Below are 21,949 nucleotides of genomic sequence, written 5' to 3' on the forward strand. Positions count from 1 at the left end.
TAACCCCTTGGGAGCCTTAGGAATGGCCTCGGCAAAGCCCTGGAGGGCAAGGAACCAAAGCAACCCTCTACCCCAAGGGCTTAAGCAGGATTTCCTCTCGTCCACCTCCTCCTCCCCAACTGCTGCACCCAAACTAAGAGCAGCAGCCTTTTGTGATAACAACTCTCTAATCCACTCAGAGCATGGAAATTCAAAATACAAATCAGTTTGTGCAATATATCTTTATTTTAATTTTATTTTTTTAATCTCTGCAGTCATCTTGGAGTAATCATCATGTAAACAGTAGGATGGGATGGGATTACATTGAGTCATATGCAAATAGTTCTAGAACACCTCAACGATTATGACAAGGCATTATAAATAACTTCTCTTAACAATATATATTTGCCATTTTCCGTACATTAAAGAGCTGCCACTTATCTAGGATTAACTAGGAAGTAGTTTGAAGTGTAACCTCTGAGGAACACATCTCCAAATGTGGAAGTCTTTCTAAGGTTCCCTAGCTCCGTAACATCTATGTCACAGGTTAAGCAGAGGACTACTTGGGTAGAAGTGTTTTCTTTGTAACAGAGTTTTACTTGATCATTGCACAAAGCCCTATTATTTTCACTCCACCTTGGTATTTAGCAGAACTTCAAATAAAGCTTCAGAGCCATTCTTCAAGTTTTTATTCACTTGGATGAACCTGGTCTCTATCATTAAGGGTAAGTCAGATCAGAGATGGACACAGTAAGCGTTCTACCTTAACAACAGTTCACAGTAGCTCTAGCTCATAGACTCCCCAATAAAGCATAGTCAAAATACTCTAACACCTTTGCTACTGTATAACCCCTCCTTGCTCAGATAACTATAGATATTTATATTTATTTAACCATATGTATGGTACTTCTAGAAAATGGAGATTATTTATATAAGCAGCCTCAGGCACATTCTTAAAACATTAATATCTGCAAGGCACCTCCCACTCCCTTGAGGATCAGTTTGTGGACTGTTTTTTGACACTACCAACAAAAGCTTGCTAATGCCAAATCAAATTATTTCAAAAAACCCCTATAAGTTACCAAATACTTCAAAGACATACCTGAAACTCTTTTAAATAGTGGGAGATTAACTGCAAATAGCACATAATCAAGTCAAATAATTTTCTTATTACTAGTATGTGTAATGCATAAATATATGAAAAATAAAATTCACAGTCATTCTTTAAACTAGAACTCAAGTTTGGCTAATATTTCTAAACTTTTATATGTATGTTAATTTCTAAATGTAACAGAACAGAGGCAGTATTATCATCCACAATTACAGGTAAAATAGTATCACTCAAAGTCTATGAAAGAAGTAAGCTTGATAGAAAGTTCCTTTTGTAACCAATAAATACAGCCACCTGAGAGCATTTCCACAGGCTTTTCACTTTGGGAGAATCCAAATCAACTGCTAAGAGACATTTAGGAGCATTTTGAACGTTAACAGCAGGGGTGTAGCTGTGGGCTTTGCTTGTTCTGACTTTGTGAATTGCTAGATAATGAAGCAGAACTCAGTGTGTGGTGCATTAATTTTCCTTTGCATCTAAGCTGGCTTTTTCGCAATCTCACAATTCGGCTTGGGGTCAAGGGACAGACATCAGCTGACACTTAACTGAGCAAAACCAATCAGTTTCACTTCATCAGGAATCTCAGTGCCATCACAGCCAGAGGCCTGCAAGTACAAACAGAAATGTTTAGTATATCATGCTACAAAGGAGCATTTGACAGCCAGAATATAAAGTTTCCCCATATCACCCAGTCAGCAAACAGCTTGATTGAAGGAAAGCTTTCAGACTGCTTCATGTGGCCTCAGTCAGCATCAACCAATTGCATCCTTAATTTTAGCAAACTCTTGCAGTCAATATTAAGAATTATGGGAAAAAATACTGGAAAATGGACACGGAAATACCTAAAACCTCTAAACCGAACTTTCCAGACTGGAGCTAAATTTGCTTTTTCATGGGAGTAAACCATTTTCACTCATGAAGAGCATCTAATATACATGTATAGAATCCACTTTTTACCACTGTGCTGTACACAGCAAATGTCTCATGAGTCCAGCCAGCAAGTTAGTTCACAAACCACCTGAATTTTTAAACAGGAAACTGAAGCAATCTTCAGTAAAAGAGTAAATACTAATTTTTGCAAAGGGACAGCTCCCTCCTGACAGTACAATCTAGTACTGTACAGTTTAGATTCCTCAGTAAAGCATGTTACAAAACAAACTGGCACAAGTGATCAGTTCATTTTTCATATGTAACAGTAAGAATATAAAACCACTGTGCTCAGGACTAAACAATTACTTTTAGTCTGTTTTAGAAAAAATATGCTGGAGGCAAAGTATTTTTATGTTTCAATTTTTAAGCACAAAAGTTGCTTCTGCAGGATAAAAGTAACATTTTAAATAAAGAGGTTTATACATTTTTATCTGTATGGTAGATAAGTCAAAATATTAATAGAATTGGATTAAAAGTGTGCAATGCTAACTTGCTTATGACAGATGCCTTCAGATTCTTTTGCATATCACAAAATATCTCCAACAGAACAACTGGTGTCCCCTATAAAAATGCTTTTGATCTTTTTTTGCACTAGTAGCAGTTGAACCCTTTAATAGAACTGGTTCGTGAACATGTGCTGTAAGGTTAAGAGCTCTCAGATTGTGCATAGAAGGTGCACTGACATAATCCATTGAATTTTCATGACCAGAAATAAAACTGTGTTGACACTTGTGGAAGTATTACATCAGGCGACTCCTTCAAATTTACTCTGAGCTGACACAGAGAACAGTTCTCTCTTCAGATAGTATTTCACATCTCTTATTCCACAGAAGCAGCAAGTTAAAGGTCTGAGACCATTACTCCTTGTTACTATTCAGGTATCTGAATGGTGCTTGGATTGGGAATTTACCAAATACATGGAGTTTGAATTTTGCACTTAAAATCTAATGCTAAAAAGTGCTAATACTACTAACATTTTTCTACATTCTAGCTAGTTGTCAATCTCCTCAAAGCCATGCTAAGTTACATATCTAGATGCATATAGATTTTTAAATGCCTTCCTTATCAATAAATATTATGTCTATTTAATGCACCTGGAATCTATTAACTTATATTTTTTGCTTAGCATAAATACAAGTACTATACACAAACTGCAAAATAAAAGTACTTGGTAGAGACTGAACACACTCTTTCATTATTGGGTTTCTTTCCATCCTTTTTCATAAGCAAAGTCCTTACACAAAATGCAAATCATGCTGTGCAATGATTTGTGTTTCCTTGAGTGTTTCCAAGATTATTTGTGTATTAAAGCAGCCTCCCTCCCAAAGTGTGGACAGCTGGATCCTATAGGAAAGTTTTCATTCTGTGTTAGCCAAGACATCTAGGGGATATTTAATACTATATATGTTCTGCATAATTATATCATTGCAAGGGCAAAGATACATTGTTTTTAAAATATGCAAGAGAGGGAATCCAACCCCTGCCACCCAGGCACCTCACCTTAAAATTTTTCTTCACTATTTCGGTAATAATTAAATACAAAAATAGTTAAAACATAAACTGTTCCTTTTTCCCAAAGATAGACAGCTTGCTGTTTGAATAGAAATATTATTTACCAGCAAAATACCAGCAACAGCAACCTGTAAGTAGTGAGATACTAACCAGACTCCTTGTCCAGAAATACTTGCAACTAATCCTAGACTAAGAAATATTTTTCAGTTGAATTTTCTGAATGGATATAGGATTAGCTACATTTAGACCTTTAATCCCCATTAAATATTTACCAACAAAATGTGTTTTAATCAAGTTGTATACAAGTGTTAAAATTCAGTGAGATCTTGCTATGAGGTAACAAAGGCCCAGTAGTGCATACAAAGATGAGAGATGAGAGTTTTCACAGGCAACAATACATTTAGCAACTTCACTATACAATACAGAAATAGGCAGAAGCAAAATATATATTAAATTAATCCAAGGAGAAAAATAAAATAGGATAATTCTTGTTATGGTCTTTCCCTGTCAAAATAGGAACTAGTGTAGGAAACCTAGGTCAGAAGTATGAGGAAGAAAATAAGGTTAAAAATTAACCTCCAGAATTCCTACCTATCCTGTGGAACTTACCTACTGCAGGGACAAAGACATTGATTTTGGATTGTCTACTAATTCTGAGTATGGTAAGGAGCAGGATGATAGCAGCATTCACTCACTGGGATGTGAAATGCTATATGACATTGACTAAACCTCAGCAATAAATCCAACTGAATCACCAAAAAATAGAAAAAAAATATCCCAACCTAAATTTTCAAGTGGACGTATTTTCAACATGCACAACCTGGCTACTATGGGATATTACATTTTGGAATCACAAGCCTCTATTTTAAGTGTGGGAATGAGAAACCCAGGCTTCTCAGAGCCTTTGGAGTATCTGTTATCTAAATGCACTTGGTGAGATGCCACTTAGTACACAATAAAGCCAAGTCAGATGTTTAGACAGCAAGTGCACCGATCAGCTGCAAAAAGAAAAGCAGTAGCTTTCAAGCTATATTTATAGGAAAGGCCAGAGAAAGAAATTAATTTGAGTTACATGTCTTTATTTCCCTGCCCCAACCCCTTCTCACAAAGAATATGGAAGTTCAGGGGATTTTACTGGACTGTAGAGGAAAAATGAGTTCAAATGAGTCAGCTAAAACTCCTCAGATCTGTACAAAGAATGACATGGGAAGAAGAGTCTTGAATTAATACATATTCATCAATTAGGTCTAAAAATGGCTCTCTACAGCAGCTGCTTTTATAAACAAAGCTGTGATTCTGGAGACCTGCTTATCTAACAGACATTCAGTCTAGTCTCTCATGTGACTGAGTCACTCAGCAAAAGGTGCTGAAAACTAACTGGTATTTACATAACCAATAATTAAACAGCTTCTGGTATATACATTTTTCAACTTAATTTTAACAATAAATAAAAACAATCACAGCACATAAATTCTGGCTCAAGTTTTTGCAATTTAAATTTATTGATGAAAAATGGGGACAGGTGTTTGAAACAATGGGATTGGAACAATATGTCCATCAGCAGAGGACACTTCAGCCAGCGTAGAGCTAATGGGGTGAGGGTGAAGGAGTGTTAACCTAGCTATTACAGTTTTCTCTGCTTTACTTGTTTCTGCAATGCTTCCCAGGGGTTTTCTTACTGCAGCTTCTCACCTAAACCTCAGGCTGCCTCAGAACTCATGTGACTGAACCTCCTTCCCCATGCAGTTATGGAACTGTCCTGTCAAAACAGGGTTTATGCTTTTTCTCTAATACATGGAAATTTCAGTCACTTTATCTGTCAACACATTTATTCAACAAAGTATCTGTAACTGAGATAGAACCCAGATTCTTATGTGAATATTGCGATAATTTATTTCTTCCATTGATGCTTTTACTTACCAACTTAAAAGTCAGTGTTTTCAAGGCCTTTGGATCATCTACTATCTTCTGTAAATTAGCAGCAACTGTAAAAAAGACAAAAAATATGATTTACAGAAAATTAAATTCAACTTGACATCAAGGCTTTTGTTGAATCTTCTACTTAATTCTACACATGTACATGTCTGTAAATTACCACTTGAATAATTTAATCCCTCTCTAGCTGTTGTTTCAGAGGGAAGTTTGGCTGCCATAAATCCTACTTCTTTTCTTTCACAGTCACTGATACTTTGTGACTATGTGAACTGATTCAGGGGCATAATCTGCCTGAAAACCAAATGAGAGGAAAAAACCCAACTTACTGATTTTCAGTTTAGTCTATTCCATAAACAGTTAACAATCAGACAAGTGCAAGTGCAAGGAAGATTGGAGAATCAGACAGCCAAGGATAAGATGATGGCTGGCATGATTTAGATCATCTTTCTGCTATAGCCAGGGACACTATCAGCATCAGCTTCTAGCAGAACACTGAGCTCACTGTCCCCTCTAACTGGTTTTATGCATGTGCTTCTTTCCCTTTTTTGGGCTGGCACTAACACAGACTCTAGGTGATATGTTACAGCTCACTAGCAGAAAACAACCCAAAAAAAAGTTAAAATATGAGAGTGACACAAAAAGAGCTGATCTTCAAACTACTCTCTTAGAAAACATGATCAGGATTTGTCAAGTAACATCAATAAACACTTTAACTGGATGAACAGAGCTTGAATGTCCAGAAAAGGAAGCTCTATGCTGTAACAGAAATAGCAGGAAGGAAACAATTTACTCTTTGAAAACAGAGGAGAATGTAAGAAATTAATAAACATTGTTTCTATCAAAACACCTAAGTTACATTTTTAATTGTTCTGTTTTAACAATACTGCTACCATTAATCTTGACCAAAAAACCCCAATGTCTGCTTTCAGCTTTTTATGTTTACTAAACTGGCACCCCAGCTTTGCACAGCCACAGATCCTGAACTAAATCAGACCAAATCATTAAGGGCCTTTGTTCGAGACTGATACATGAGCACAAGATGTAATCAACAGGATATGAGCATGAGATAAATATTTCACACATGGCAGAGCTGTTTAAACAAGACTATAAAAAGGAAATGAACAGGTATGAAGTAGCAGACATTTCTTAGTACACTGACTAGGTGAGTACCATAAAGCAAAGAGGCAAGAAAGTAGATGCGGCCCATAAGTAACTCTCTCTACATCATTCATATGGTGGAAGACACACACCAAACACCTGCACATTCCATGTCCTACTGCTACAAACTTAGCTTTCTGCTTCCTCCCTCTCCTAACACTGTGATGACAACATTTTCACTCCCACTGTGCCTGAGCATGCATGATCCACCGTGTAATAACAGAAATTCACCTCACAGGGGAAGTACAGTATCTAGCAAGGGAATTTGGAGAAGTAAACAATTAGGCCAATCTGCTGCCACTGTTAATTGCAAATCAATTTTCTGTGGGTCTCATTTTCTTTATACAATTAAAATGGCATCAAGGATTGTTTATACACTTGTAATAAATTTAACTGGACATGAAAGTGTGATTGAAACTAAAAATAGGACTTAAAAGCAAGCATGAGGTACATTTTGTAGAGAACATGTTTTGTAAAGAAAAGAACCTTCACAGTTAAATGAACTCAACTACAGGCACTGCAATAGGAAGTCTTTCCATTTTTAAAGCCTCATTATTAATAAAATTTTTTATTCTTCCAATTACAAACAGTTTTTTATTTTAGTCACACAATTCACTTCCACAATCTTTAAGTCAATTTTATTGCAATACCTCCTACCTGATAAAATACATATAATGCTTCTCATTACAATTAATATTTAGAACCTTAGGAATATTAATCCACATATGTTGTGGAACCAGGATAGAATAGCTTCAATTTTTTAGGTTCTTAAAATTTGTGAAATACAATCATGCATCCAGGAGCACCTCTGGTTTATCCAAATCTCTTTAAACCATATCTTTAAAAAAAAAAAAAAAAAAAACAAAAAAACCCAAAAAAAACCAACACACTCCACCTAGTGCTAGCTGGCTGCACTGAAATGAAGACAGTGCTACAAAACCAGATAGGCATTGGGTCCTAAATCCAAAGATTTCTAACTTCACCTAAATAAAATGTTACAATAGTACCGAGTCTTTAAAAACCCTAACCCTGCTTCTGATTGATTATTTACCAGGGAAGAGATTAAAAATTTCCAAGTAAAAATAGCAAAATTGGATTTTTAATATAAGTAAATAGTTAATGTTAATTACTTTGTTGTTGTTGTTGTTGTTACTTAAACGGTGTACCAGAATTGAGTAGTATTTTAGACGGCTATCATTCCTCAAGAAAGCCAAGAACAGTACTCAGTAAAAGGCTATGGGACACAATTTTATTTATTCACTTGTCTTTACTTTTAATATGAACTCATGTCAGAAACTCTTACATATTAAATATGCTTTATTTTTGTTTTTCTCATGGACCATAGCTAGAGCAGGACGTGTAATCAAATAGAAGATTAGGAGGATTTAAGGGCAAAATGTCAGATATTTTCAGGCTATGCTTGAAATTGAGAAAGCAGACCTATAAAGAGTCCATAATATTAGAATACAAGTTTACATTAAGAACAGTCACATCTGCAGTTTCCTACAGAGAGATCTTTTCAATTTTAATCGTACATATCCAGCATTTTCAAGTACAACTAGCATTTCACCTCAGACTTTGGTACTGTGTTGTACATTTTCTGGCCTTTACAGAAAGGCAATGGAAATCATTTAGCCAAAATAATGTCATCAATCACAGTCAGTCAAGCCACCATGAATGCAAATCCTCGCAAAAGCCTACATTTTCTGCAATATCTGAAAGCATATGTAATTATCATCAACTAAGATGAAATCAACTATGTATTTGCACATACTTATCTAGCAAAACCATACCATCCTACTGGTATCTTTTTCATTTTTCTAACTCGTTGCTCTTGTTTTGCTAGGTCTTGCCCTTATTTAGACCACAAGGGCAAAAATTAGAGGCAACTGTCTGAATTTGGATACCTAAAGTCAGTATTTCAGGAAACTCTAAAATATGGTTCATTACCTTTAGGGATGAGACAATCATTACCCTTTTCACATTAATGCAAGCCAAACCTTCTAGGACCTCAGTAAGTGCATAGCTTTGGATGTGTCCCTCTGCACCTAAAATGTTTAAGATCTGGGTTCAAGTGGTAACTGAAATCCTTTGCAGCCTGATGAAGTCACCTAAGAAAAACATAACCCATAAACTGCAGGCGTCCATGGCATCCCTAATTTAGGTAAAAGCCATCCAAGTCCTTCCTAAATGCATGCAGTCCCTTCCAGTTACTTCTCCAGAGGGTCTGGGGATCCCATACAGTGAAGACATCCTCAGAATTATAAATACAACAATATACTCTACAGTTGAATGCTCATCCTACTTTAAATGCAATTAAAGATATCACTTGTGGTAAATATAACTGACTTACCACTCCTGTAAATATATTTCTAAAAATTTAGGCCTATTACTAAACCTACACAGTTTGGACCACCAGGTATGCAAATTTCCCCCAAAGACACCAAAAAAATTCATGCCAGGCATACACTTGTGACAGTAAAGAATGCTTTCACTTACAAGCAGTTGCTGTTACTGTTCAGCCCTATACAGAATTACTTGTCACTTCAGGCAAGTAAAAAAACCCAATTATTTTTAAGTGGAACTATTAGGCTTTATTGATGAAAATCTCCTCCAGCTACTGGATTTAGGCTCTTCTCATTCAGGAAAATTATTTACTAGGCCAAGAATCACTAACCCTCCTAGTACAGTTCACGTGCAAAGTTCTAATGTGGCTTAAATACAAAAAATGAGACTAAAGTTTCTAAATGAACCCAATCACATCTGCAAACCATAGTGAGGAAAATAACCATCCCATTCTCACAACCTTTCCCAGCCCCACAGTCTCAACAATTCTTGTGTTGCAAGTTGGTGAACAAAGTCAATTTAATACAGTAACACTCTCCCTTAAAGTGAAAAGGAGTTTCATACTAGGACTTTCTAGAGAGGCAAGAATTGTTTTCTCCACTTAGATTATTTGGAAAAATGAAGAGCATTGTAAAATGTATGTCTCTTTACACCTTCTCTCTAAGTTAAGTATACTGCAGTTCCTATTGACAAAGCCATTTTTCTTTTAAATAATCTGAAGTCATGCCTTGGATGTTGTACTTGTGAAATTCACAGATTAGCGCCTGCAAGCAGCACTAATTGATAATTAAACCCCTGTTGGGAATTCACTGTTTCTACAAGACCTGGACATTCTATACTCAACTTTATTTTGCAGAGTGTTTTCTCAATATGTTATGGCCATGCACCTATAAAAGTCAGAAGAAGAAACATGAACAAGAAAAAATGTAGTGGTGATGGAAAAACCTTTGCCAGCAGTAACCTCAGGTAAATAGAGTATACTTCAAATCATGCCTTGGAGCAAAAGCTCTCTTTAGACATTAGCAGCAGTTAGGACAAGAGGCTTTTTGTTGTTTACAACAATAAATGAGGTGCTGTTCACTTTCTTCAGAAGGCTTCTGAAGGACATGTAATCAACCTACACACCACAAATCATTCCAGGTTCTTTTGCAGGTTTTGCTCAGTGACAAATGGTTGTGCCACTCTGACAAAGTAAGTGTCTGCACTTGCAAAACATGCAATAGGAGAAAAGGTCAAACCCAGCATATAAATATACATAAGATAGGGTGTTAATTGCAGGTGGAATAAATAAAAAATTCCCATATAACTAGAGGCTTTGGCCTGTATATAATACAAATTACTTACTCTTTGCTATATTACAATTTTGGCCAACCATATAAATTACAGTTTTTAAATGAGGGAAGGATATGAGGTAACAGAACAAAAAAAGGCCACCTTCAAATCTTACAAATATAATAAACAAACTTTGGGCAGTCTCAAATAGTTTTCTCCTGCGATGTGACAAATCTCTCTCTCTCTGGTTATTTAAAATTCTTAACACGGAATGAAACTTAACCCTAATGGCTTCTGAAGAGGGAAAACTTCTGGAAAAGTTAAAATTAATGAGACAGTAAATAAAGCTATATGAAGTACAGTTAAACTATTTCCAGTACAATGCCCACCCAGCCAACTAAGCCAGAGCCATCTGGCATAAACACAGACACAAGCAGAATCTAAAGCTTGAGATGATATTTCTGGGGTGCTCTCAAAAGAATAATGATTCATCTGCTTTTCCATTTTGCAAAGAATGGATGGGTAACCTCGGAAATAGCTCATGAACTCATGCTTAGGTTCAACAGTTTGCAAAGCTAGTGCATATTGTAATCCTGAAATTCAAATATGAGGAAAGGGAAGTATTATTCAGGCACAAAATTACTGTCACCAAAAAAGAGAAAAATTATAACCTTGGAGAAAATGAAAAATATTTTTAATAAGTTAGAAGTGAAATATTTTTTATGCAGTCTAAAACTCAGTCTATAAAAAATAGCTACCTTCAACTGCTCCCTACTTCATCAACAGTACGGCTGTTAGAGAAGACAAGTTCCAACCTCCACAGATTTATTGGCTTTCCTGCTGATTGTTTCAAATATTACCTCTTCCCCAACAGTAGGCAGTTATTTTACCATTTTCATCTGATACATGGAGCTCACCGTAATTAACTGCCTTGGGAGTCTGCTGGTTTGAGGATTAATGCTGTGTTCTCCTGTATAGGTCTTAGGACACAGGGTGCCTGAGTAGCAGGGAATACTTTTAAGTGAAATTATCACTCCTAAAAACTCAGCTACTGGTAGGGTTTTCCTCCAAAGGGCTGAATTTATTATGCATGCTCTTGAGGCCATTTCACATACTGCAAGAGCTTCATTGCAATCTATGCATTCATTTATATTTCATAGTACACAGTGATTTTCATGCATTTGCAAGTTCAGAACAAAGTCAAAGCTAAGTTTTAAAATCTAGGTTGTACTGTATTATAGTATATAATGCAAACAATGAAAACAATCAGCGTTTAGAGCTTTTGGTAACAATTCCTCCAGATCTCTGTCTTGTTATTATCTAACAGCTCACCAACTGTCTGCCTTTAAAGATTAAAGGTCTCTTCAAAGAGAGATCAAAAAGGTCACTTAAGTGTAATGTTCAACCATTTGTTCAACCATTCAGAGTGCTGTGAAATAATCCCTTTAGTTTATGTTGCTCAGTAGCAAGGGAAATGTTAAACCATTTGAAGATCTGTGGCAGCTAACCAGCAAGTGTTTATTGCTAGAGGACTGCAAGGACCTAGACATGATTCTTGTAAGTAAGAAACAAAAGAAAACAGAATGATCAACAGCAAACCTGGCTTCTCTTCTGAGGAAGCTATTGGACACTGATATGGCAGAAGCATTAAAAGCATTTAGAAATGTATTATTTATGAGGAGGCTGTTATTAGGAATTTATCAAAGGGAGATTAAGGCTCATAAATTTGTCTGAATTCTCAAAGTGTGTTGCTGAATCAGTAGATATAGATAAAAAACAGTGGAAATTATCCCCATTTCAACTTTTGACACTATGATAATCTCCTACAGCTCAATTTGCAGCCTCATCATCAGAAAACACAGATTAAAGAGGGCAGGTACAGGACAACAGAAGGCCAAAGCAGTTCTGCTTTGAAAGGAATACCAAGACTGGAAATGGTCTCCTACAGCATCCCAGTGAACAGGGATCCTAGTGAACAATTTCCACCTACACTTTCCACAATTTAAAGCAATTATTAACACCAGTTGAGCTCTGTGGTTCATATGAGTTCTGAGCCCCAATACTGTATAAATTCCTTATTCTATACAGACATCCTAGGTTTAGGCATTAAGGACATTAACCAGCATTTGGCACCAGACTACCTTGTTCCAAAAAAAAAAAAAAAGCTTTAACAATTAAATTCAAAGGAATGGCAGAGACATCAGGGGAGTCTTGATTGACTTCTACCCACAAATAAAGTCTTTAAATATTTACCCTTGCTCAAACTGAAAAAAAAATGAAAAAAAATGAAACAGGAGTACTGTATCCAAATAGAAACTGACATAAGTTAGTGCTATATCATAGTTAGTGTATATCAATTCCAATAACACATTATTAAGCTCCTGAATTCTCAATTACTTAGTATGGATATCTGATCCCAAGGAAACATTTTATATTCTACAGTCTGTGAGAAGAGGGAAAAAAAAAAGGAAAAAGACCGTAACTGTGACAATTGGTTTTATGGATAAATTAAAATATTAATTGTACAACTGGAAAATTGTACCTTTTCCCAGAAACTTATAAAAAAAAAGGAGGTTGATATTTCAAATTGATTTTTCTTCCCCCAGAGGATGTGAAAAATGCTTAGGGTAACCACTGCATGTTTAAAACAAACTAAAAGGATAAGTAAACAAAATAAAAGGATATTCTACTTTCCTGTATAAAAGGATAAATGGAATATATTTGGATAATTAAATACTTATGTATTTCAGATCTTGATTCTTCATGTGCCTAATAGAGTAGATTACTTAGGAAGGTGAGGGATGAGTATATACATATTTCATCACTTCCCCTTCATTTTGAGGATCCTGAGCATTTTAAACCTAGTCTATTCTCAAATGAACATTTATAATAAAAATTTAGATCTGCTGCCCAGCACTGCTAGTGGGACTTTTTAACAAGCCTGAGATATAACAGTAAATTGTTCTCTTAAATTCTCTACACAAAAAAATAAGAGTACTAGGTTGAAAAAATCATTTCCCTGTGACTGAATGTAGAAATCAAGTGCTAGTTTTCAGACACTGGTTTTGACAACAGTTTGATAATCATCAAGATAGTGAAGACAGCTTTAACAAGTATCTTCATCACACTGGATTAGATCTGAAATATAGGTCTAGGAAACAAGGCAGGTCATATTCTCCTATGCATATTATTACTTTGCAATCTCCTTTTCCTATCAGGTCTTCACAAGTCCTCCTGTCCTAAGTTCAGCTATGAATTATAGATAATGTTCTGACAAAACTATTAAGAAGATGAAAGAGCAGCCAGGCTACTTCAATACCTTGTATCTGAAACTTGAAACAAGAAGAATATATTTAGAAAAGACTCCCTGATGTGCTTGAGTTAGGTTCTGAAGTAGAATATATCTAGTTTGAAGAACCTTAATAAATCCTTATTTTGACATACTAGCCCCTGGCAGAGAAGTGAATGCCAAGGAAATAAAGAACAGCGAGTAAATTACTATTGAAAACAGGAACATTACATACACTGATGCTTTTGCAATTTCTGATTCAAATTCACAATTTTTTTTTTTTTTTTGTTTTGCTTTGTCTTCTTCTTAAATAGAAAGGAAAGTCCTTGAAACTTTGATTCAGATCTATGAGGGGCAGAGAGTTTATCACTTACTGTATCAGGCAAAACTCAAACTAATCCCACTAATAACCACAAGGATTTATTCCTCATTTGCACTTAAGTAGGAACCAGTGGACTGCAAGTTGAAAAGGGAACTTTCTTTGAAGGCAGTTACCAATTCTACATTTTTTTCTTTAAAATAACTAAAAAATATTAGTTACTTTATCATGGCTGCAAGACAGGTACATTCACTGTTCATGACACATGAACACGCATCTGTATGTGTGAAGAATAATTTGCACACTTGGAGAATTTCTTCTGCCACATATTTATAGTTCTGCCATAAACCACAGCAACAGTGATTATTCACCTAATACAAGTTTTTTTTTCACCTTGAACCTTTACATTTTCACCACACTGAAAATTCAACACGGTGGGAACTTCCATGAAACCTGGCAGCTTCACAGAATACACTTCCTCCAGTGCACCTTTTACATCCTACATAGAAAGTCTAAAATAACTTAGGTACAATTAGACACAAAAATTCATTATCTGCAGGTGCACCTCAAGCTTCCAGAACTCATCATTATGAGTCACCCTTCAGTGCATTAGCTCTAAATGAGCCAGATGTGTTGAAATATTTAAGTCCTTGTTAAAGCCCCCGGGGATTTTAGAGATAGTCTTCCACTTGTAATGCATTTGCATATCTTGCTGAAGAGATACTGAGTTATGTACACATATTGAAGGCACATAGGTTTCTATAAAATGCCTTAAAATACAGTCAGGTTTTCATTAAATCTATATGTTTTCTTTCTGGATAATATATTAAAAGTAAACACAAAGTATTTAGTCTATCTAATTTAGTTGAAATTAATTGCTAAGAATCTATAAAGGCATTTTCTCATTAGAAAGTTTATGGGTACAAGGAGCTTTGGAATAAATAAAACTGTGATACATTTAACTAAAAATTCAGTTATTTCACTCAGTTTGAACCACAAGTAAAACAAACAAAACTTCTAAAATATTTCCTAAATACTACAAAAATCTGTGCACGTCAAAATATCACTGATATTAAAGACAAACCTAAGATGCTTTCAAATGCTATTCCAGTTTTCCACCCATACTGCTCTTTGAGCACAAAAATATATGCAGTATGTCTTCCACTTGTGCAGCTCTATCCCATTTCCTAACTGCAGTAAGATGAGTTAGAATTAGTTGAACAAAAGTCATCACTTCATTCAGTTTCAAAGATGACTAATCTAAAAAGACAAAGTAAAACTAGGTATGAGCAAATGGAGAGCAAAACCTAGGAAAGCAAAAGGATATTTACTGTGTCAGTCCATGGCTTTTCTAGGAATGTGGATTATCAGTGCCACCATAAGCTAACTGTACTAACAAACTGGGCTGGTGCTTTTTCATCATTCCATTTTAGTATGAAAGTACCGTCAGCATCAGCAGACATCATACTGTAAGACAGTCAGCTGCTCAATTTCAAATGCTTTACTACTGTGAGTAATTGGTAACTATATATTATTGCTACACTATGTCATATATATTACTTATTGTTTAACAACCCTTGAAATAATGTTATTCTGGATTTGGTCAGATTCATGTTCTCTGAACTCATTATCCTATCTGCAGCCATGCTGGGCTTTCCTTGTAAATCTAGATGCCAATTTAAGTTCTGTTTACTTACCAAAGTAATTGTATCAAACTACTATGGCATCTATTGCATTCACACTTCTAAGAAAATATTCAAGATATTAATGAAAAAAGCTTGCTACTTTCAAAATATGACCTCATTACAAAATACAATCTGTTGGGTTTTCAGCTGGTTCTTCTAAACACATTAGGTCTTTCAGCAGGAAGACTGACTTTATTTTTAACTGACTAAAAGCTTTTCCTCTGGTTACTAAGTGGCTATCTCCAACATCAGAGAGTTTCAGCAGTAGGTTATGTCACATGTATTTAAAAATGAAGGTGTATCTTTCATGATGCTCAACATATTCAGAGATACTTTTTTGACAAAAACATCTTTTAAAAGGTACATTAATACAGCAGAGGGCAACTTACCATTTCTTGATGGCATGGACATCAAGGCTTTTATTTAAGCAGTATTCAGGAAGGGAAGGGGGTGGTGGTTATGTATATACTGCAATTTAGTAATTGTAAATACACCTTCAGGTTCTGAAATTTAAGCAAGGACTCCAGAAAATTAACTGTAGTCTAAGGCTTCATTGTAATTATATGCACATTGTATATACCAGTGGAGTAGGACTGCAACTATGTGATTTTCAACAGAATCGACTGTTGATCATATCAATCAACTGTTGATATGATTTGAGTTTTCCTTATGGTATCAAAAATATAATGTATTACCTGATGAACATTTACCACTTAAAATACATGTACTGCATACAGAGACACATTATCTCAAAAGGAATTTTGAAAATATTCCAGATCTGATTTAACATAGATATTTCAGTACTGCATAAAAACACCTCATCAGCAAGATACTACTGGCTCCAAGACTCATTCCCCTCTGCAAACACAAACTCTAGTCTGCTTTTAAACAAAACTCTGTGCTGATTCCCATGATCTAGGAAGCTTCTGTGAAACAATGCTAAAGGAAAAGAAACCAGCCTATCAGAGGCAAAACCAAGTATGCAAGCTGGGATTTGTTCTTTTCTGCAGAACAGGCTGAACTTCATGTACATCAGAAAGGAAATTTTCCTGGGAAGCCTGTGTTAAGTGAAGCAAATCCAGCAAGACTCAAGAGGTGAAGCTTGTTGATGTTTAGAAGTAAATTCTATAGAATTTTAGGTGTCATCTTTAAAATTCTACACACTAACAACTTCAGCTCACACATGCCATGGCCATACTTGCACAACAGCATTTGCTGACTCTTATTTAAATGTCCTTTCAGAAGATCAGCCATTATGCCAACCAATTGTTGAGTTCAACATAAAAACAGGTATTTTCACCTTCCTCTTTTGTCCAAGTCTCTACATCTTTTAACATCCATACAAAGAATCTACCAGAACAACTTTCATGAGACTATCTCAGAACCTTGTTTTCATTCAGGTAACAGAGGCTGAATTTCCGCCTGCTTCAGCTAAAAAATGAAAGGTAATTTATCACCTGCTTTCAATCTAGAAACTAATGGAATCAGTTCTTCTGGTGAAGACGGTTAACCAATCTCTTCTATACTATTCCCTTCTTCCTATACAGGAAGATTTTAAACCTTTTGAGTGAACAAGGTGCTAACATAATTTTTACACAGAAAATTAGTTTTGTAAGCAGATTTACATTTTAAGCACCATCTGCTCTCTTATATGGCCTCTGGCTTTAAACTGAAATATTTCTTAAGATTGCACTGTTACAGTGAAATATTCTAACGAAGTGCAAATTTAACTTTTTACTTAATTAAAAGCAAAATCACATTTTGCAGAAATCTTCTTTCTGTAAAATATGAAATCTGAAGTAATTTTCTAGAAAGGTAACAATGTCCAAACATATTTGAAAACTTCACAGGTGAAGAAGACACAATATTATAACACAAATTCACTCAAGAATTTGTGTCTGTGGAGCTTGAGGTAAGTTACATCATAAAAAACCCACCATATAAACTAAATAAAGATTAATATAAACTAAAAATAAAATATTGAAATTAAATGTAAGTTGGTTCATTTCATTACATACAAGAAATTTCATTTTTTTAGATATTTTGGTACCACAATAAAAGACAAAACATGGGAAGTACAGAAGCAACCATCATAATCCTAAAAATCAAAGTCTGATGCAATTCAAAACAGGCCTAAGCAAAGAAACAAAATTTTATCACTAACTAGACAGTGTCTCTAATGAAACCAGCTAGTGAAAATCTTGTTTAAATATTTGTACTTCTTCAAGGACCAAAATACTATCACTGTGGGATGGGAATTTATCACGTGAGGGACATTTATTTTCATTTGCCTTTCCCCCATCATGCCCCTTGCAAGATGATAACAAATCCCATTCGTGCTGCCATTTTCACAGAAGTACTGGCACTTTGCACTGAAAGAGAATTTTGCAGCAAAGGGAAAATGGAGAAGGGAAAAGATTTCTCACTGGGTCCCAGCAGGACTTGCACTGCAGCATCACCAGCTGTGACTCAGAATGCCACCTGACTGCCCGGGCAGTCAAATAGCAATCCTTTTGTTATGCAGAAAAAAATGTCTTTTTTTCTAAATGAAAATTCTGCCAGAAAGATTATCAGCAGCATGGTAATGACATTTTTCATACTGGATATTTAAATGACAACAAACCAAAGCCAAGCAACTCCTCTTCCTGAACCCTTAAAATAACCATGCAGTAGAAGTGACTTTAAGAGTGCCTATAGCTTGTATCATCTGCAAGCCTCCTTAAAATACTTTTTCTTTAGAAATAAAGGTAAAAAATCAGATAAGAATTTTAGTTCTCAGATCAGCTAGAATTAATCTGTATTCTGATCATTGAAAAGCAAAAAGTACTGGCTTCTCTCAGAAGGAGTTTAACTACAAATGCAGTGAGAATGTATTTTAGATAATCTTCCAGGCAAGTAATGAAATTCTGGAGCTGTAAAACATTCTCCATACCACTGAGGAGTTTGGTAAGGAAATCTCAACCTACTGATAAGAATTTTTTTGACCACAACACAAAAATTGACTTGGTTGTATTCCTCAATTCACTTCTCCCTCATTTAGCACATACTATCCCCCTCTGATTTTGGTGACTATACATCTGCTGGTCTTGAGCATCCAAAAGAAAGGAAGAAGATGCAGAGAAATAAGCACTTCCTAATTAGTCATCTTTATGAAGCACTGAATTTCAAGTAAAAGAAAAAAAATTAAAACATTACTAAGCCTGGAATAGAAAAATAAAGAAGCATCTTTCAGCCACCAGAAAACAATTCTGATTACCTTTTTTTTTTTTTTTACCACAGAAATAGCACTACTAGATGCAATTTCCATAGGTCCTGAACACTGTCTTGCTCCTCCTTCTATGAACCCAAACAGAAGATTTACTAACTTCAGAGTTGCCAAAGCACACTCTGCAATATCCTACTGACAAATCATTTTATTGTTACACAAGAAAATTAAATTATCACAAAAATGCTCGATCACAGAATTGTCAATAATCCTTCAGGAGAACTATATTATATCACCCCTGTCAAACCACTGAAGAGATCTGACTTCCAAAAGCAATTCATGGACTGCTATCAAAATTGCCTTGTTGATTGAACTATGCATACATGAAAGCAAAATTAGGACAAAAAAGATTTACTGAAAACCAGCATCAGAGAAAACATTTTTCACATCCATTTAACACAAACTTGTCACACGAGCATAATTGCAAACAAAAATGTAATTTACCTATAACTACATCATGGCCATCAACCAGGCCTGCAGAGAACAGCTCCTGAGAAACACCATCTGCTGTGTCTGTCCAAAAGGTGAAAGGAATAAGTGTAAGAGTCCACAAAAACAACAAAAAGTATCAGTCATCCAATGCAATTTAACAAAAAATATATTTTAGTTACAAAACACCCATGGAGGCAGGATTGAATTCAAAATTATCTTTAATTAGTAGGAAAAAAAGATAATTATCTTATCAGCTTCTGCACAGCAAATCACAAAGTAATGACTTGATTCATTACAAACCCCCTACAGACCTCTCCTGGCCACCAGCACTTCTCTCTTATCTAACTACATCCTCGTACACATTTTACAAGTTCAGTATCTTCACAACCAAAAAAATAAACAAGGCTTTAGTGTGGTTTTCACTGTTTTCTTTATGTCCTCCATTGTTCTGCATATCTAGACAGCGACATGGCTGAGTAGGCTTTCTCATTTGTTGCAAGTGGCATAAACTGCTTACATGAACAGTCATTATTTTGAGATCTAGGCTTTAAATAGCTTGTAATTATTGACTCAGGAAATGCAAAGCTTTGGATGGATTTTCTATTAACTGCTGTACCTGAGTGGGTCAATTCCTAAGTCCCTGTGACTAGTACTTACCCTGGATAAAGACCTTAGAAGGCTTAGATGCAAGTAGGCAGGAACAGCAGGAACAAGCCCAAATTCCAGCTAAATCTCAACTGTAATCTGGCCCCAGCACCAAACACCCTAAACGAGCTCATGCTTTGAGGCATTTACACAAAGTTTTATCATTTCCTCAAGAAACACACACAGGTGAAAAGCAAGGTAGCTGAGCCAGCTGCAGTTTCTGGAGATGAGAAGCACAGCTGCCTTCTGGCTGTCTCAGTGACTGACTGTAGGAACAGTCCTGGTCTATCCTCTTATTTTTGACCAAGTAGGAATTCTCAAATGGCTTAAGTTACTGCTTACCAAGTAATTCTTTTGGCAAACTGAGATCTTCTGTGCCCAATTAAGTAACAGGCCTCTTTTGATTTCACTCATTGCCAAAATCAATGAGAAAAGCAGGTACACAATAAAGAATAAATCTATGCACAGAACTACCGCACATGAAACATTCTATGACTTACTGTGAAAGAGACACCTCTTCCAATCTGGATTTAATTTTAAGTAAAGCACTTTGAAGGCTACTCTAAATAAAGTGAATACTGACTTCTAAGGAATATAAAATAGGTTCATAATTCAAAGGGTTGCAGCTTAACAAGGATGATACCTTCTTACTCAAAATATTAGACTTCTGTGCATTTTATCCCAGTAATACTAAATTTTTTTCCAACAAAGGCAACTGTACAAGTTCTAACAGCTCTTAGCACTGGGAAGCCTACAGTTCTATAACTATGCAGCAGAGTTTGAAGTTTCAATACCAGAATTTCTTTCTGGTGATAATACCAAAGCTAGAGATACAGCTAAACTTTCAGCTGAAGACAGCATTTGAAAAATGGTGTGCACTTCATACTCGTTAATAGACCATCTTTTATTATAAAAGGGAAAGAAACTTAAATATTTCTACCATCACCACACACACTTTAATGGCTACTATATTCTATTTCCTACGATGTTTCCCAAATGTAAAAACGGAAATATCGCTAGGCAAGATCTTATACACCATATAGATCATTTAAATAAGACATGAAATTGATAAAAGTATACTGTGAATAAAGTTTTCTAATATATATATTATGCAACCTTACCACTAGAATTTACATACATTTGCAATTGTTACTCCACTAAGGTTCAATATAAAGTTTTACACAGTAGGAAACATTCCAGAGAGGCAGTCTGCATTAAGCATGAGCAGTAATCCATTTCTGAAATGCCTTTTTAAGCAGTAAGAGAATAATTCAGTTGCAGGAGCCTTACCTCTGCCGGGAGTAAACTCAAACCGTATGTCATTAAGTTCTTTCCTGGAGTTCCTGAAAAACAGTCAGTGCATACATTAAAATGTAACGAAGAATAGAACAACAACTACTCACTTCATACGCCCAAAGAATACCTCTGGCATTGACAACCATATTTTTGCAGCACGTGTTTCCCTGAAAATACTGCTCTCCCAAAGCACCCAGACTGGAAAGACTCCATTGCATTTTCATGGCAGTATTTTGTGAAAACTATCAGAAAAATATGCCTATGTTGAAAATGCATTCAGTAACATAAAGGATAAAATAAAGTCCTCTGATAAATATTTTCCTTTTCATCTTCAAAAGACATTCTGCCATATTGATTCTAATAGTTCAACACAGTTTGAGTCAGATACCTTCTGCTCCATGGTCAACAGAAGATTCACTTGGACTTAAAGCTCCCCATTTAAGGTCACATTTTTCAAAGATGTTTAAGAGACAAGTGATGATGCACAGTGTTTATAAAAGGGTAAATTCTTTCACTGCCCATCTTTGTCTCAGCAGTGAGGTTCCACCTACATATAAAATGAGCAGTAAAATGTTAAATCCCAAGGTTTCTTGTCTTCCTGCTTGCCACAATGAGTGTTTTAACCAGTTCAGTGTGTGACACAGTCTTCAGGGAGTTAATAGCAATGTTAAAGAATTCCTTTACAGCATTGTACTGTGCCACAAACCTCCATTCCATGCATGTTTACAACTTCAGGTTTAGTTAATAATTCCTTCCATCAACAAAACATTAGCCT

The 21,949-nt window shown here is 35.5% G+C and overlaps 1 protein-coding gene across 7 annotated transcripts in view; it reads right to left on the reverse strand.

The window, feature by feature from the left end:
• Positions 1-206: 206 nt before the first annotated feature.
• The window catches only part of STK39 (serine/threonine kinase 39), an 82,281-nt gene continuing 60,538 nt past the window's right edge, over positions 207-21,949 (reverse strand). For 6 of the 7 annotated variants that reach the window (XM_068195769.1, XM_068195766.1, XM_068195768.1 and 3 more), the window contains 4 exons: positions 21,169-21,221; positions 19,246-19,314; positions 5,453-5,517; positions 207-1,695 (listed from right to left, as the gene is read on the reverse strand). In XM_068195769.1, the coding sequence (XP_068051870.1) occupies positions 1,621-1,695; positions 5,453-5,517; positions 19,246-19,314; positions 21,169-21,221 (262 nt within the window). In that variant the 3' untranslated portion in view covers positions 207-1,620. Of the gene's footprint in view, positions 1,696-5,452; positions 5,518-18,658; positions 18,694-19,245; positions 19,315-21,168; positions 21,222-21,949 lie in introns of those variants that run through there. The other variant, XM_068195772.1, reaches the window with a different exon arrangement.

This window comes from Anomalospiza imberbis, chromosome 7 (genome assembly GCF_031753505.1).
Source record: "Anomalospiza imberbis isolate Cuckoo-Finch-1a 21T00152 chromosome 7, ASM3175350v1, whole genome shotgun sequence".
NCBI classification, from domain to species: domain Eukaryota; kingdom Metazoa; phylum Chordata; class Aves; order Passeriformes; family Viduidae; genus Anomalospiza; species Anomalospiza imberbis.